General features: G+C 42.8%; 1 protein-coding gene across 1 annotated transcript in view; it reads left to right on the top strand.

Moving 5' to 3' along the window:
- LOC149238288 (vanillin aminotransferase-like) overlaps window positions 1-18,983 on the top strand; it is a 452,839-nt gene that overhangs the window by 412,740 nt on the left and 21,116 nt on the right. The window contains exons 17-18 of the mRNA XM_089372979.1: window positions 4,507-4,597; window positions 4,808-4,886. Coding sequence (XP_089229105.1) covers window positions 4,507-4,597; window positions 4,808-4,886 — 170 coding nt within the window. The remainder of the gene's footprint in view (window positions 1-4,506; window positions 4,598-4,807; window positions 4,887-18,983) is intronic.

The raw sequence follows: 18,983 nt of genomic DNA, 5'->3' as shown, positions 1-18,983 counted from the left end.
CCAAGTGACAAGTGGTTTACGAGAACAAAACCATCGATACCATACAAACTGATTGGGTTCTAAATATAAAGATGTAATGCGTACCTTTTGTGTGTGTTGCACACCATGGAGATCAAAATATTGTTCCATCTGTAGTATCCATGTTACTGGATCCTTGCCATCAAACTTCCTCATATCTTTCTTTGGAATGTGGTGGTTCTTAAACCCAACATTAGAGTCTCTAAAATCATAATTTGTATTCCTTTTGTCCTCATCATGATTTTCATGGATTACCTTGTCACCACTGGGAAGTCTTTCTTCTAGCAACGTTTCCAAACCTTCCTTCAACCCTTCTATCTTAACATTCATCATTGCTTCCATGTCTGCTTTTAAACCATCGTTCAAAACTCCCATGTGTTAATTTTTGTAGCATCAGATGTGTTTTAGCCACGGAATTTGGTGGAGAGGCTAGAATACATGAGATCTCCAAAACCCAGAAATTGTTTCTAGAAATTCCTCCCAGAAGTGTCTCAATTAGATTATTAACCGTTTTTAAAATATTTCTTAAGTCTAAACTTAAGGAATATGGTTAATTAATCAGTATTAATTGAGATAAGATGAGAATAGTCTAGAAACTCACACAGAATAATCCTAAGATTATCCTAGCCATCAATTATGTTTTAATCTTGGCCGTTGGTGCTCCAACAGTGGATTATAAGAGGAGGTCGATGTGGTGATGGAGAAGACACTTGAGCAGTTAGATTTCTTCACAGATCGATTTCCTGAGTAGTAGCAATCAGTTGCCGGAGAGAGCCAAAGATCAGAGTAGTGAGTGAAGGGCAGGGACAATGATCCGGAGGAAGATTTCCAGATCCAGAGAGGCAGCAACAAGAGGACCAAGTTATCCCAGTGAGGCAGCGCAGAGCTCTGCGTAGTAGCTCAATTTGCTTGAGAGAAAATCGTTCTTAGATCGAGAGGCTGACAGAGGTTCCAGAGGGTCGGAGAGACAAATTTCTCAGCAACAGAAGGTAAAACGACATTATCAAGGACCAGTCAGAGGCTAGACGTCATAGTGATTGCGCAGTCCAGCGTAGAGGGGGACGCAGAAGCTTCAGGAGGTCGAGTTTTCTATAGGCAGGTTGTGTCGAGATTGCTTGTGGAGGAAGAGTAATTTCCCTTCAATAATTTTGCCCAGATTTTCTTGCTATGGATTGCCAGTTTTAGGCATCGAGATGGTACTCAGATTTTCACTGCTGCATAATAATAAAAACACTCACTGCTGCACCGGTTTTCCCAAGTTGGGTTTTTCCAGGGACATTTGTCCAAAAATAGTTGTCTCATATTTTATGTGTGTGCTAGCATTTCTTAGCTTTCAGCGCTATTTATTTTCTGCAATTTTATTTGTGAAGGTTGCAATGTGTTTATTTCGATGTTGCCGTAGAAATAAACTGAATAATTAATTTATCAATTAGGAGAAATAATACCAATTTCTGCAATAGAATTCCATATTGGAATTTTCACATGGTATTAGAGCACAGTTGATCAGTCAAAGAGCTCAGAAGCGAAAAAAAGGAATTTTCACTGCTTAGTAAGGGCAGCAGGCCAAAATTCCCAAGGGCAGCACAGTCTTTTTGCCAGAAGGCCGAATTGCTTTAGGAAGTTCGATTTTTATGAGAGGGGCAGAAAAATTTGATCCTTCAAGATCCACTGATTCCAAAGGCAGAGGAAGCAACTCATATTCTCATTGGGCAGATCTCTAGCTGGACGCAGGGGGTTTTGAACCTTTACAACAATTCGCTATAGCAGAGCTAGCATCGGGGTGGCAGAGAGAAAAGCACACATAGAGGGAAAATTTTGCTCAGGAAACTTCTAGTCTCAATATGTTTGTTTTTCCTTGCAAATTGGCAATAGTTGTGAGTGGATCTTCTCACTCCAGGAAAGAGTGCGAGTAGCTAAGCAACTACCAAGCAAATGGAAAGAGGGAGTCTTCAACAATTCGTTGAGATGGCCATTGCTGAGCTTCGTGATCAGGATAGGTTGGATGGAGCTTCCAACTATGTCATTTGGAAGGCTAGGATGTCCTTCCTTCTAGATGAATTTGGCTTGAAAGCCTACATTGGTATATATAGGAGTCTAAGGGGTCACAATATAATCAGAGCCTACATAACGATAATAATATAAGGGCACAATAATAACAATAGTGGGCTTCTATGGCGCACAACAATAACAACATGGGGGATACATGGGCACAATAATAACAATAGGGGGCTACACTAACAATAACAATAAGGGGGATACAATTATAGGGAGCTAACATCCACAAATTACAAGTTTTGATTTATATAGCGTGTAAGGGTGCACATCACCAAAATAGCATTGAGTGCAATCCATCTCTGAACTGAAAATACATCAACAAACAGACTCTAGATGGTTTCTAGCATCCAAAAAAATCATGCTACAACAAATACCTACATATCATCAAAAACATTGCCTATCTTGGGGTCTTTGTCATTAATATCACCTTCGGGAGCGGACTTGGGGGGGTGGGGGAAGCGCTACCCTGCCACCCTGGTTATAATCTAATAATCTCTCTAAGAAATAAAATTACACAAAGTTAAGAGGTTGAGTCACTAAGGGGCTACTAGTCACACAGAGAGGGAAAACTAGGTGGAGAGCCCACATTGTTCTTATGTTTTGTAGGCAGATCTCTTCAATCTATTGTACCATTTCAAATGGGAGCTTCAATTTGGGAAGGAGTTCGTATTCATCTCTCATTCAATTTGAAGACTGGAGAACCCCACACAAGGGGGTTGTTGCTACTTGGGTTTGAAAGCTAGAGAGTTTATTAAGTCAATAGTGGAGGCAAATTCTCTTAGTAGACAAAACCCACTCCCTTGATCATTTACAAGATCAACTTAAGGAGGTACAAGTTTTACATCCCAGCAATGTGAGGTATTCTTGGTACATGGTATAATTCCAACAAACACTTCTCTTTCATAAAATTCTAAAATTTGTATTTTTAACATTAGATTAGGATTATTTACTTGTTGGTTTGTCATTAGTTATATCATATTAACAAGTTCTACCTTGGAGAAATTGAATTAAATGCTAGATCTAAACCAAGCATGGATACATTGTTTTCTTAAGCATATATTACACTTGTATCTAGTCAAATTGCATGCAAATCCGAGCTTCAAATGGCTATAGCACACAAAATCCGCACCAGATTCAAATATTTCTGGCATTCTACAAGTTATCTGTAAGAAATATTTTTAGTGACTCCACTTATACTTGTTTACTCTACTATTTAGAGTCCAATTTATTCAATTTCCAGCCATAAATAATATTTTTTAATTCAAAAAATTTTGAGCACTTTGCCTAGAAGGATTTCATCTCATTTCTATTAAAAACAATTTCGAGCTTGCTTGAAATTGTCTTTTTTAGCTGTCATAGGTTGAGGAAAGGTTCATAAGCCTTATCTTTTATCCTCCAACCTTCCCATCCCTAGGTCTAACATCTAAGAGTGTTTTGGTATTCATTGGGTGGCTAATCTGGGCCTAATAGGTTGTTGTCCGTCATTTTAGCAGACTTTATAGTCTGTTATAACATGACATCAAGCTGTTTTGACCCATAAGTGCTTAACCAACAATCCAAATTGAAATGTAAGATCATGTTTGGTGAGGATAATTTATGTACACCAATTTTGACTGGTTACATGATATATTTTCTGTCATTCGATGCCATTTTATATGATGTTTAGTTTTACATTGCTAAATCATACATAGAAACAATGGGACAGCTCCATGCATTAACTCCACCACTCAACCCCATTTAAGGCACCAGTCTTGGAGTTAGTTAGGGTTACCATTGGGAATCCTCCCTTGATCATTAAGGAGGTAGTATATAATACAGTGTTGCGAACATCTCGATAACATCCTGATTTTATTTCGAAATCACAATTTTTTAGCCTAGCCGATGTTTGCCGAATTTTTACCGATATTTTCCCGATTTTTTGGTTTTCTGGACCCTTGCCGATTTTATCCCGATGCCGATGTTCGCAACATTGGTATATATATGATATAGCTTTTTATGCTTACAACCTTGAAGCAACTATATATATATAAATATATATATAGATAGATAGATATATATTACTGTTGTCCCTTGGAAAATTTGGGAGTGTGCTTTAGCCATCTCGTGGACACATCCCCCCATATATATATATTACTGTTGCCCCTTGGAAAATTTGGGGGCGTGCTTTAGCCATCTCGTGGACACATCCCCCCATATCAGCCATTCCCCTTTCCCAAAAACCAGTGCAACATAGATACCACTATGGCATCATTTTTGCCTCAGCAAACTTCTCAAAAAGGTAATATAGCATTATGTTTTTCTTTTATGCATTGGTAATGAATTGAGGTAATTGAATAAATTTTCTATAAAGGATTTTTTTTATTACCATTTGCTTTATAACTTTGAGATTAGGGAAAATGTTTGTAATGTGTTCATTTCTTGAAATGATTGTAGGGAAAGAAATCTTGTTGAGCATGTTCAGAACATTTCCCCACTATTCCAAGATGGCATGAGGGAATTGGCCAAGAGCCCCATTATTGGAGAGGTATATTAAAAAATGCATGTTTCTGACATACTTGTTTTGGGTATTCTGATACTAGTTACTAGATACTAGAGTAGTTTGTAAGTAGTGACATGATGGGTTTTGCTAAAAAAGATTGTTCGAGGACTGTACCTTAATATTAAGAGATACTAGCAAACTTTTGTCAGATGCCCTTTAGAATGGCTAGCTTTAATCTTTTGTTTTAAAATGCAGATGCGTGGAACAGGACTGATCATGGGAGTAGAATTTACAGATAACAAGTCACCTAATGATGTCTTCCCACCTGAATGGGGTGAGTTTCCTTTACTCTCTTGCATTGAAGAACATGGTATTATTCTGAAAGAGATTTATAAGAGGGATATAATTAAATTTAAGATTCTATTTACCCCTACAAAAATGCATGAAATATTTGAAACCTTTGATATAAGTATTTGCTATCTCATTAGCTCTGATTAAGTTGCAGAAAAGAAATGCAGCTATGAGATTATATGGACATTCTCGAGTAGCCTACATTCTCTGGAGGCCCATAATTACTGTTAGCCAGAACATTGTCATATATATATATATATATATATATATAAGATTGGTGATGTAATATGGCATCAAACATAATAATTTTGAGCATGAGGTAATGTTATTGCATGGAAAAGCTATTAGAATGCAATCCAAAGTGTCAGGATAACAATTAGGGGGTGTGTCCCTGTCACCAGCCACACTCTCACTTCTGAAGTGGTTCATGTGGACCTTAGGGGGGTTTCCTTGAAGGATTTGAATGCTAAGTATAAGTATTTAGTACTTGCATGAAAATGCATCAATGTAATATACTTCACTGAAAACATCAAATGTATAGCTAGAACCTTAAAATCAGCAAAATCAAAGTGCAAAACTGATACAAATACATGATAGTCTTCCCTTGTTTTTGCAATAAGAACTGTCAGATTTGTCACCTATAAGTGGCAAATATTCACTTTTAAACCAGTGATAGCGAGTAGAAATGAATTTTCAGTACCATTATTTGTGCAACCAATACAGTCCCTTGTTTGTGGAATTGAAGTCAAGAAAGAAGGAAAAGCAGTGAGGAAAATATGTTGAATCTCACTGATTCAAACAACAGATCACTATAAAACTAATGAAAGCAGTCAAAGTCTAAATTCCATAAACATAATGATAAACACAAGATTCCACTGCGATTGGATTTGATTCCATATATCCTGGATGAATATGCTACTGGAAGTTTCATTAAAAAACAGGAGAAAATCAAATTTTCTCTGAAGAAAACAAGAGTTACAAACATGTTCTTAGAAACTAGATCCGACAACAATTGGAGGATGCTGCCATGCAATAGCTAATAAATCTTGATTGTACCCTGCTGTAATATCCCCAATTTTGATTTTTCATTTAATAGGATTTACAGAGTTTGTTGGGGAAGTGCTAAGCCTAGCACAATTTTGTAATCTGGGTATTGGAGACATTTTGGGTACATGGGACTTAGGAGAAATCAAAAATTCCAACCTTAGTGGAATGTGGGGGCCACCCCTCATGGAATACACACCCCTTGGAGGAAAAGTCAATTGTGTGGGAAGGGGGTCGAAATAGTTGGCTAAGGGACCCACAAGGAAAGGTGAGGTAACAATTATAAATAGGGGGTTGAAGGCAGCATAGAGCACTTTTGATAATTTGCCATTTACACATTATTGCTCACGCTATTCAACTGAGTCACAAGAGTTGTTTGGCACTAGAGGTTTCCAAGGGGAAATCTCACCCTCTTCTTTGGTAGACTACAAGTGCCACCCGAGGGGGGGAAATTCTACTCTTCATTGGTAGCTGGGAGGATACCATGCAGTAGCATGAATTTCTGGCACTAGTGGGACACAGAAAAGGGAGCTACACAGGGCTTGGACAGGTATTGTGCTAGAGAGGAGATTTGTTGTTGTTGGGTTATTTTTTCACACAAATATTTGTCGAAAGGAGGAAATTTCCAGGAGTAGAGGTGCTTTTCTCAGTAGAACAAATTGGTGTGGTTGGGCCTGCATCTTTTTCCCCAAGATTGCACAGGTGGTTGTGGAGCTATTTGAGGGGAGGCTCAGTGAGTGGGATTGAGGAGCTGGAATTGTTTGGGATTCCATGGAGGGGAATTGGAGGAGAGTTCCTAGTATTTGAGGAGCAAGAAACACCACAACTATCACAGGTGACATTTTCCAGCAGTAGAGGAGGGCCAAGCATTTTGGGGTCAATTTTGGAGCGTCAAAACAAGGACAAACCCTTTTTGCGTTTTTCTAGGTTTGTTGAGGAGAGGCCAAGATTAATTTGGCAGAATTTTCTTAGCAGTCTAGACGAATCAAATAGGTGTGTCTTTCCGACTAGCAGTGCAGATTTCAAGGGCAGTGCAGAGCATAGAGGAGAAGTCACTTCCCATCATTTGGGAAACCTTGTTTTCTGTTGGAGTTTCTAAGTCTAACAGTTAGAAGCCCTCCATGTACTTTCTGATTTATTCCTTCCTACTTGTTCTGATTAATTAACAAGTTATTTGCCATGTAAATACTGAAAATAAACACAAGTACATGCTCAACACATTACAGATCATCAACTAAAGGAAACAGAAACAAGCACACAAATGACACTGTTATTTTTGGACTAATGTCCCCGGAAAAACCCAATGCGGGAAAACCGGTGTAGCTATCTGAGGGTTTGATTTATTAAGTAGTTTCAGGATACAATCTGGGTGTCAAATCCAACTCACCCAATAGAGAAAAATCTCGGTAGTAGTACCTCTCCTTCGGAGATAGAGGCTCCGGCTGAAACCCCAGATAAACACTCCGGCAGCTCCTCAGCTTCAATCTGCCCCACGAAAAACCCCAGCGTCAGCTTTCCCGGTAGTTCCGGTAGTTCCTGGCAATTCCGGTTGTTCCCGGCAGTTCCAATGTCTGCCCTCTGCGTCAGCTTTCCCGACAGTTCTGATAGTTCCCAGCAGTTCCGGCTGTTCCTGGCAGTTCCAGCTTTTGCCCTCTACGTCAACTTTCCCAGCAGTTCCGACTGTTCCTGGTAGTTCCGGCTTCTGCCCTCTGCATCAACATGCCCGGCAGTTCCGGCTTCTACCCTCTGCGTCAGTTTTCTTGGCTACTGCGCTGATCCTCCCAGCACTATCTCTGCCTCTCTGCTTCTGTATTCACTGCCCCTCAGTTGCAACTCTAGATCACTCTCTCAACTTTCTCAGCAAACCCAGCCCCAGAAAGTCGAAATCTTGATCTCTTGGTGTGTTCTCCAAGTGACTGTCAAGCCTCCTCTTATATTTTTCTCATTGACAAATCAATGGCCGAGATTAAGTCCCTAATCAACGACTAAGATTAGATCTGGCTTGATCCATGACTTGTGGACCATTCTAACACAGTTTTATATTAATTCACATTAATATTTTATTTTCCCTAAGTTTAGACTTAGGGACTCCATTAAAAATATTAATTATTTTAATATCTTCCAAACTGTTTAGAATCTGCCCAAACCCTTTCTGGGTATTGGAGATCTCATGTTCCTTAGCCTCTCCACCAATTTTCTTGGCTAGAGCACATCCGATGCTACCCCAAATCATGTTAGGGTCCAACCCTAACCCCCTTATTTATGTGATAGGGTCGAGTCATAGTTATAGTTAAGTAAAGAGTTAATAAAGCCCATATTAATAATTGTAAGTAATTGACCCGCATTTAATGAAGGGACCATAGTTAGTTGCAAATGGGCCATGGTATTAGATAGAGGGTATTAATAAGAACCATGGTATTGACCCATGGTATTGCATGTATGAATCCTATATAAAGGATAGAGACTCCCCTCGAGGAGCATCATGTCTTATTTTGTAATTGAGCCCAGCTCTATTGGAGGTTGCCCCCTCGAAGAGGCAAGTGAACATTGCTTTCCTTTCTGAATAATAAAATACATGCTGTTATTTCTTATTGTTCTGTGTTCTGGATATATTTCTTCGCATATTTGGTAATCTGGTATCTTCTCACAGGTCAAGAGCATAGCAAGTGGTATCAGAGCACTTTCCAGGGCCGGTGGGATCTCCATTTTTAGCAAAAAAAAATTTGGCTAGAGACGTGTTCTGGCGTCTTTAAACCACGGGATTTGTCGTTGAGCGCATAAACCTGCGGATTTGGGGAGGCATGCACGCAGGAAATACAAGAGGTGGTCACGCTTGTTGGACTCCCTTGTAACCCCTGTGGGTACCCCTTCGAGTAGTAGCACATTAGACAGAACCGCGCACGGACTGTCTTCCAAGTACCCTCTGGGTATATCGGAAGCCCCCTAGGCTCTCTTGAAACCTCGCCATAGATAAACCGTCGGCCGTCTTGCTGCTACAGTACACCGAGAACAGCACTTGGGGAGATTACTCGCGCATACGATAGGGTAGTCGGGTTGTACGGCTAAGGGTACGATTGATCCTCCTTGGTTAGTGCCCTGAAAGATTGGGCCGAGTACTACTGTCAGACCCTTATGTATATTGCGATCTGTAGCACCTGACACTCCTTGAGACCATAGTTCCCTTGTCTCTCTCTAGATCACGCATCATCTTTGCTAGATCAGATCTAGCAGGTGGGGTTCTGTCGCAACCGCAACAATCAGTTCCGCCATTTAGATCTATCAGATCCGCCAATCAGATCTATCAGATCTGCCATTCAGACCTAGTCGCTTGGGCTCTGTAGTAGTCGCCACAATCAGCTCCGCCATTCAGATCTAGCAGCAAGGGTTCGATCACTATCACATTCCTACTCATACTCTGCAGTTGAGGGTTAGCCGACAGATCTGACTATTTGTGTGGGCCCCTATACCTGGGTGTGATTCTTGCAGGACATTGGGCAGAATTTACTTTTCTGGGATTCGGCTATTGCAATATTCCTAAGCGAGGAGTAAAACTCCTTTCAAAAGTTTGAGACCCTCTCGGGATGCTTATAGGAGACTTAGCCCATAAGAATCAGGTCGACGGGCTGAGCAAGGTGGTACCATTCACTTGTTAGCGTAAAAATTTTGGGTGGTCCCAAATTTTATTTTTCTCGCAATACCGACAAGTACACCGGATCGGTGCATGGTACAAACCAGAGCTCAAGCTATGGCCAATGAGAAGATTGACACCCTTGAACAAAAGTTGGACACATTACTGAAGACGATCCAGACCTTAGCTGACACAATGACAAAGGGCAAGTCGGGGGAACACTTGGAGGCATATGCTTTTAATGAAAACATTGAGGGTGAGTCTAGCCATTCTCTTCACCTCTTTGGAGACCACCAACAATCCCAGCCGCGACCACCCAATCTGGACATGTATATATTTAATGGCTCTCATCCGGCCACATGACTAGCACAAATGGAGCAATATTTCACATTGAATCACATCAGAGATGATGCGACTTAGCTAAGTGTGGGTAGCATGTACTTGAACCATGAAAGGTGGCAATGGTGGCAGTGGCATCAATGTTGCTATGGAAGGCCCGTGACTTGGCAGACATTCTCAAAAGCCCTGACGGATCACTTTGACCGTGAATCTAACTTCTTGGGTCGTCTTACTAAGCTCCGACAGATAGGAACCGAGAACGAATATATTACAGCCTTTGAAGCCTTAGCCTTCCGCACAGGAGGTCTCCACGATTAGTTCTACTTGGAATGTTTTGTCAGTGGTCTCAAAGAAGCCATACAAGCCCACGTCCGACTGCAACACCCAACCTCATGGCTGGATTCTTGCAAGATAGCTCGTGAAGTAGAACGTGCGTTAGCGGCCCAATCCAATTGCCCAAATTTCATAGCTAAAGGTCGCCCCACCCAAGCTCAAAGCACTACCCAAACACTCAAGGTTCAAAAGGTGTCACCTGCGGAAATGGCGGAAAGAAGAAAGCAAGGATTATGTTACTACTGTGATGAGAAATACTCCCCGAGGCATAAATGCAAGGAGCCCAAATTCTTTCAAATTGATGCTACTGATCACAGTTCATCGGAGGAAGCCCCACCACTTGACGAACTAGAGGAGGAAGATGAGGACAACCAACCGAACAATGTACCTGAAGAACCAGTTATCTCGCTTCATGGCTTGGCAGGGATTTCTTCTCCCCAAACTCTCAAAATCATAGGTTTTATTAAGCATCGCCCTGTAGTAGTCTTGATTGATAGTGGCAGTACGCATAACTTTATCCATCAAAGAGTCGCGGAAGCAGTGCATTGTTTTGTCAGAGCAATCTCTCACTTCTAGGTCCAAATCGCTGATGGGGGGACAATGAAATGTGAAGGCCACTGTGAAAATGTCAAACTTCAAATGGGGGATTATCAGCTAAAGACCCACATGTTTTCCATACACATGGGAGGGTGTGACATTGTCTTCGGTGCTGAATGGCTCCGCACACTCGGCCCAATCACAATGGATTTCCAGGAGTTATATATGAGCTTTAAGCAGAATAACCACACACATACCCTCTGCGGACTCCAGGCGGGTTCTCCCTCTATCATCAGCTTGCATAGGATGGAAAAATTGTTAAAAAAGGGCCACCATGGAGTTATAGCCCAATTTAATGCCATCCAGGCCTTTGAACCCACTTCTCTTCATATTCATCCTGAGATGCAACAGATCTTAAACAACATCTACTGTTCTTTGACACACCTCATGAGCTTCCACCCTTGAGAGGGGAACATGATCATAGCATTACTTTGGTCCTAGGGGCCCAACCACCAAATGTGCGTCCATATAGATATCCGTTCGCCCAAAGGAACTCCTGGAAGCAGGCATCATTCGTCCTAGCATTAGTCCTTATTCATCGCCTGTGGTCATGGTGCTCAAGAAAGATGGGGAATGGCGTATGTGTCCAAACTTGAGGGCCCTCAACAAGCTGATAGTCAAAGATAAATTTCACATCCCGGTTGTCGATGATTTGCTGGATGAACTAAATGGGGCTCAATTCTTTACTAAGCTCAACCTTCACTCGGGCTATCACCAAATTCGCATGAAAGAAGTAGACATTCCAAAGACTGCTTTCTGAACTCATGAAGGCCATTATGAATTCCTAGTCATGCCATTTGGTCTTTGTAATGCCCCATCCACTTTTCAGAGCCTCATGAACCACCTGCTCAAACCATATCTCAGAAAATTTGTCCTTGTTTTCTTTGATGACATCCTCATCTACAGCCGCCCCTGGGCCACACATCTTCAGCATGTAGATCTGCTCTTGCAATTGCTCCGAAAGCATAAATTGTTTGTCAAGATGTCCAAGTGCTCTTTTGGCATGGAAGAAGTTGAGTATTTGGGCCACATTGTGGGGCGTGAAGGTGTCAGGGTGGACCCCAAAAAGATCTAGGCAATGCAGGATTGGCCTCAACCAAAGACCTTGAAGAGCTTGAGAGGATTTTTGGGTCTCACAGGCTACTATCGCAAATTTGTCTGCAATTATGGTTGCATTGCTAGACCCCTCACTCACCTTCTCAAGAAAAATTCATTTCTCTGGAATGATGAAGCACAACAGGCATTTATAGCTCTCAAACAGGCCATGTGTTCCACTCCCGTATTAGCACTACCCAACTTCACCAAATCTTTTGTGATTGAATGTGATGCTTCAGGTACGGGTATTGGGGCGGTCTTAATGCAGGAAGGTTGACCCTTGGCCTTCACTAGCCAACAACTAAGTGGAACAAATCTAGGACAATCTACCTATGAGAAGGAGATGATGGCCATTTTACATGCAATCGATACCTGGCGACCATACTTATTGGGGCGGCGTTTCCAAATCCGCACAAACCATCAAAGCCTTAAATATTTTTTGGAGCAACACCTATCCTCGCCACAACAAAATAAATGGCTCACCAAAATGTTGGGATATGATTATGAGATAATTTACAAGAAAGGGCACGAAAATGTCGTAGCAGATGCTTTATCACGCCAATTTGAGGAGGAAAGCACCCTGCTCGCAATCTCCCTTCCCATTGAAGAGGCTCGCAAGGAATGGTTTTCACATCCTTTGCTCTCCCAACTCATTAATAAATTGCAGGCGGATCCAAATTCCATAGCGGGCTACTCTTGGCAGGATGAGATTCTTCGCTACAAGGACAGAGTCGTGATATCACCAACATCCACCCTCAAAAGTCGCATTTTGGCGGAGTTGCACTCATCTCCCACTGCAGGCCATTCAAGTTTTCAGAAGACTTATGCTCGCACTCGACGTTCATTCTTTTGGACAGGCATGAAAAAGGACATTCTTACTTTTGTAGCTGAGTGTGACGTATGTCAGCGCCACAAAGGAGAAACAGTCAAATCCCCAGGCACATTACAGCCATTGCCCATCCCGACCTCAATCTGGACGGAGGTTTCTATGGACTTCATTACGGGTCTTCCAAAGTCAGGCAACAAGTCAGTCATCATGGTGGTTGTGGACAGACTTTCTAAGTATGCTCATTTTTGCGCCCTACCCCACCCTTTTACACCGGCTTTGGTGGCTCAATCTTTCATGGACTAGATCTTCAAATTGCATGGCATGCCCACTTCCATTGTGTCTGATCGTGACCCAATCTTCACCAGTAACTTTTGGCAGGAAATCTTCAGGCTACAAGGTACCCAACTACAACTCAGTACTTCCTATCATCCCCAAACTGATGGTCAAACTGAAGCAGTCAATAAATGTCTGGAGACCTACCTTAGGTGTTTCACTTCAGAAAAGCAACATCTATGGGTACAGTGGTTACCTCTAGCAGAATGGTGGTATAACACTAACTATCATGCCACCACCAAAATGACTCCATATGAAGCAGTTTATGGTCAACTCCCTCCTTCACCTACTTCTTATATCTAGGGATGCTTGAAGGTACAAGCAGTGGATCACCTCCTACAGAATCGCACAACCATGCTGGCCCACCTCAAAGAGAATCTCCATCAAGCTCAAAACCGCATGAAGCAACAGGCAGATCAACATTGTTCAGAATGCAAATTTCAAGAAGGGGATCAGGTATTTTTGAGGCTGCAACCATATAAGCAAACATCACTCAAAGACAAGGGTTGTCAGAAATTATCTCCAAAATTCTACGGACTGTTTCAAGTACTTTAGCGCATCGAAGAAGTAGCATACAAGCTAGCTTTGCCACCCACGGCAAAAATCCATCCAGTCTTCCATGTCTCATGCCTCAAGAAAGTGATTGGGAACCATTGCCGAATTCAAACCAGTCTACCAGAATTGGATGAAGAAGGTTCAATCTGGCTCCAACCTGAACAGGTTCTTGACACGCGAGAACGGCACCTGCGCGGCCGCACGATCAAGGAAGTCCTCGTCAAGTGGAAAGACACCTCTCCAGAAGATGCGACCTGGGAACCAGCCACTGTCCTTCAGCAGTTTCCGCAGCTTCAGCCTTGAGGACAAGGCTATTTTTATGGGGGAGGGCATGTTAGGGTCCAACCCTAACCCCCTTATTTATGTAATAGGGTCGAGTCATAGTTATAGTTAAGTAAAGATTCAATAAAGCCCATATTAATAATTGTAAGTGGTTGACCCGCATTTAAAGAAGGGACCATAGTTAGTTGCAAATGGGCCATGGTATTAGATAGATGGTATTAATAAGAACCATGGTATTGACCCATGGTATTGCATGTATGAATCCTATATAAAGGATAGAGACTCCCCTCGAGGAGCATCGTGTCTTATTTTGTAATTGAGCCTAGCTCTATTGGAGGTTGCCCCCTCGAAGAGGCAAGTGAACATTGCTTTCCTTTCTGAATAATAAAATACATGCTGTTATTTCTTATTGTTCTGTGTTCTGGGTATATTTCTTCGCATATCTGGTATTCTGGTATATTCAACACTCCCTCTTAGCGAGGACTGTGCTCTAGTAATACTCCTCAGTGAGCATCACTCTAATCATCCGGCGTCGGTCCTTGTGTTGATGCTAAGCCTGCTACCCAACATCCTCTACACTGCTGCATCCTGTACTGCTACCCATGGCCCTGCCACTGCCACTGCTGCATACTGCAACTCCCTCTGCATCCGTGCTACTGCCCATGGCCCTGCCACTGCCACTGCTGCATCTGCACTGCAACCCCTCTCATTATGCTGCATCGTGCTGCCCATGGCACTACCACTGCTAACTGCTGCACTGCAACTCAGTTAATGAGAAGTAAGTAACTGATCTTCCAACTCTGACATCTCTGTCAGGCTAGAAACACTCCTGATGCTGAAGCTCCCTCTGTCACTGACAAGTGCTCCCTCTCTGACCTTTGCGCTACTGCAACAACTCCATGCATCTCGCACCGTTGCACACCTCTCTGTTCCATCCTGCACTGGTGCAACACTCCTGTGCCTCTCGCACTGTTGCAACCTGCTAGCCTCACTGTTAAGTTATGGTATGTTCTATGCTTAGAGCAGTTTACTTCTTTTTCTTATGATTATCCACAGATTAGCAATCACATGTATATTAAGTAAAGTGCAGATAGAACATTAAACGATCGACAGAAAACAAGCCAAGACAAGAGACACAAGATGTGGCGACTAGCTAGGGACAAACCCCAATATGCGGAAACCCTTTGATCAAATCTTCTTTTATCTTCAATAATTCAGTAGAGAGAAATAGTACAAGGATCTGATTTATATCAGCAGCAGCAAACCCCAGATCAGCTCTAAACTAGGGCAGCAAACCCTAGATCGAACTTGTCAAGTCTCCACCGGTGATTCGTTCATCGTGCACCAGTCCGAGACTTCGTCGTGCACCAGTCCAAGATTTCGCCGTGCACCAGCGCAAGATTTCGCCACACACCAATGCAAGATTTTGCCACGCACCAGTGCAAGATTTCGCCGCGCACCAATGCAAGATTTTGCCGCGCACTAGAGAGAGAGAGATGTGATGAGATGAGAGTGTGCAAATGAGGAAAAGACCTCCTGTATTTATACACAAATGTTGATGATGAATAGATGCGTCTATTGGGCTTCTGAGCCTACATGAGTTGCTGGTCGGCTTGATAATTATTCCATAATCAAAATAAATTCATATCTCCATAAATACTTATCGGAATCAGATGATCATTAGATCAATCCTACACCTCTCGGCGAGAGGAATCTAATAAAAATATTATCAGCCATGAATAAGATGACCCACATGGAGTTTGGCCCTAGTTGCCAATTTTAACACTCCCTCTCAACTAGGGAGAACTCCATCTGCAATTCGTCTGTCGGTCGCTACTATTCATCCATCAAATGCACTGCCCTGTACAACTTGACCCCTGCTCTGCTCTACTCTATTCTGCCTGCTCTACTCTTCTGTTTTGCCCTGTTCTGATTTGCTCTGCTCTGCTCTGTTTTGCTCTGCTCTGCTTTGTCCGAATTATGAAGAGGAAGAAATGATCGAGGATGTATCATACCATCCTCCACTGACTCAAAGTCTCAGAGTGTGTACCACTGGTCCCAGACCAGTCCTCAACCAACCCGAAGTCAGTGTCATAGTGGGTACAACTCCTACCACTGGTCCCAGACCAGTATCATCCTTCACTGACTCAAAGTCAGTCTCAGATTGTGTACCACTGGTCCCAGACCAGTCCTCAACCAACCCGAAGTCAGTGTCATAGTGGGTACAACTCCTACCACTGGTCCCAGACCAGTATCATCCTTGACTGCCTCAAAGTCAGTCTCAGAGTGTGTACCACTAGTCCCAGACTAGTCCTCAATCGACCCGAAGTTAGTGTCATAGTGGGTACAACTCCTACCACTGGTCCCAGACCAGTATCGTTGATTCCAGACCAGTATCGTTGATTCCAGATCAATGAAGGTCATCCTAGCATAGGGAGTACGGTAGATACAGCGATGCGTCCATCGGTTCTACTATGGTCCCTATCATCATTTCCCTGCTCATTGATCAGATGAGAGGTACTTCCCATGAGTCCCAGACTGCATGGGTAGGATGCCTTGACAGGAGAACTAATCAATCCTGTCCACAGGAGAGCGAATCATCCTGTCCCACAAGAGAGCGAATCATCTTGTCCACAGGAGAGTGAATCATCTTGTCCACAGGAGAGCGAATCATCCTGTCCCACAAGAGAGCGAATCATCTTGTTCCACAATCACCATGGAGAACACATCATCCAGGCCTCACAGGAGAACTAATCATCCTGCTACACAATCGTCATGGAGAACACATCATCCAGACCTCACAGGAGAACTAATCATCCTACTACATAATCGTCATGGAGAACACATCATCCAGACCTCACAGGAGAACTAATCATCCTGCTACATAATCGTCATGGAGAACACATCATCCAGACCTCAAAAGAGATCTAATCATCCTGCTACATAGTCGCCACAGGGTGTCACAGGGAAAGTTTTGATTCTTTTACCCTGTACATACTACACGTACACCACCAGGGGATGGTGAGTCACCCTGCGGTCATATGTCGCTCCAAGAAGTACCCCGCGCCCCCCCGAGCTCCCAGAGCTCAATACATCATACAAGACCCTCATTAGAGGGTCTTTGAACGACACCAAGTCGTTCTCAGAAAGTCAGGAATTTGACCTTCCCTAGGGGCTTTGTCAGAATGTCGGTGACCTGTTCATCTGTACCAATATGTTGGAGCCTTATTGCTCCTTGCTGCACCATATCTCGAATATAGTGGTACCTGATATCGATATGCTTGGAGCGATCATGAAATACGGGATTCTCTGACAAACGAATCCCACTCTGGTTGTCACATAGGATCATGGTGGTATCCAATGTAAATCTGAACAGCTCACTGAACAGCTTTCGCAACCAGACTGCCTCACAGGAGGCCATGCTAGTAGCAATATACTCTGCTTCGGCGGTGCTCAAAGCCACCGACTTCTACTTCTTGCTCATCTAGGATATCGAAGCAGATCCCAAGGAGAAATAGCACCCGAAAGTGCTCTTACGGTCCACCACATTGCCAGCCCAATCAGCATCAGTGTATCCAAGTAGTCTCACATCTCTGGCAGTGTATCTTAACCCATAAGTAATTGTGCCACGAAGATATCTTAACAGATTCTTGGCACCAATCCAATGTATGTGGTGAGGTTCAACCATATGTTGACTCAATGTGTTGACTGCGAAGCATATATCTGGATGGGAGTTCACTAAGAACATTAATGCTCCGACAAGTTGACGATACTCGGTGGCATTTCGTAAAACAGGTCCAGCAGCGCTACCGCTTAACTTCTTAAAGTCAAGCTCCATCGGGGTAGTAACAGGCTTGCAGTCCACCATACCGAATCTTTCCAATATCTTCACCACATATTTTCCTTGAGATAGGAAAATTTCCCTTGACTTCTACCAGACTTCAAGTCCTAGGAAATAGTGCATCAGTCCTAGGTCCTTCATTTCAAATTCAAAAGCCAACTCCCTCTTACATTTGTGAATGAGAGGGTCTGCACCTGTTAGAAAGAGGTCATCCACATACAACACCAGTATGAGAGGTTTGTCATCTTCAAACTTAAAGTAAAGGTTAGGATCAGCTTCACTCCTAGTGAATCCCAGCTTCATCAAGTAGCTATCGATCCTCTCATACCATGCTCGGGGTGCTTGCTTTAGCCCATAGAGAGCCTTCTTCAACCTGCATACATGAGATTTTCGATCATAAATCTCAAATCCTTCGGGTTGCTCCACGTAGACCTCTTATTTGATCGAACCATGCAAGAACGCGGTCTTAACATCCATCTGATGTAGGTTCCATCCTTGCGAAGCTGCAAGGGCTATGATCAAGCGGATGGTGGTATATCTGACAACAGGTGCAAATATCTCGTCATGGTCTATACCTTCCTTCTGGGAGAAGCCACGAGCGACAAAACAAGCCTTATACTTTTCCATACTTCCATCTGTTGCATGCTTTATCTTGTAAAGCCATTTAGAAGTGACCACTGTCTTGTCCTGGGGTCTGGGAACTACCTCCCAGACATCATTCTTCATAATAGACTCATATTCTTCGGTCATAGCATCCTTCCATACTTGATGCTTGATGGCATCTGAGAATGATGAGGCTCATTTTGTATGATCGTGCTCATGATGGTCAGGTATCCCTGATACCTGTTAGGTTTCTTATTTTCACGGAAGGTTCCTCGGGATGCAGTCTGTCCTTCAGCATCATCGAGTAGCCCCCTAAGCCAAGAGGGCCTCTTCCTAGAAGAGCAAGGCTCAGGTGGATCAATAGGATCCATGAGTTCATCCACATCGGGCATTGTTACATCATCTTTTTCTTTCAGTTCCCTGGTGTCAACTTCTTGAGAGCTCCTTAAAGTAGGAAGATTGTCCACCTTGCTGAGAGCCATATCTTTGTCAAAGGTGACATCATGACTAATCACGACTTCCCTTTGACCGGCTACATAGATTCTATAGCCCTTAGTATTTTCACCATAGCCCACAAAGATTCCTTTCTTTCCAAATGCAC

Source organism: Pinus tabuliformis, chromosome 8 (assembly GCF_031772625.1).
Source record: "Pinus tabuliformis cultivar Carrire ecotype Pingquan chromosome 8, CPIR1, whole genome shotgun sequence".
Lineage (NCBI taxonomy): Eukaryota > Viridiplantae > Streptophyta > Pinopsida > Pinales > Pinaceae > Pinus > Pinus tabuliformis.
Note: the sequence above shows the minus strand (reverse complement) of the source record. Positions and strands in the feature narration are given on the sequence as shown.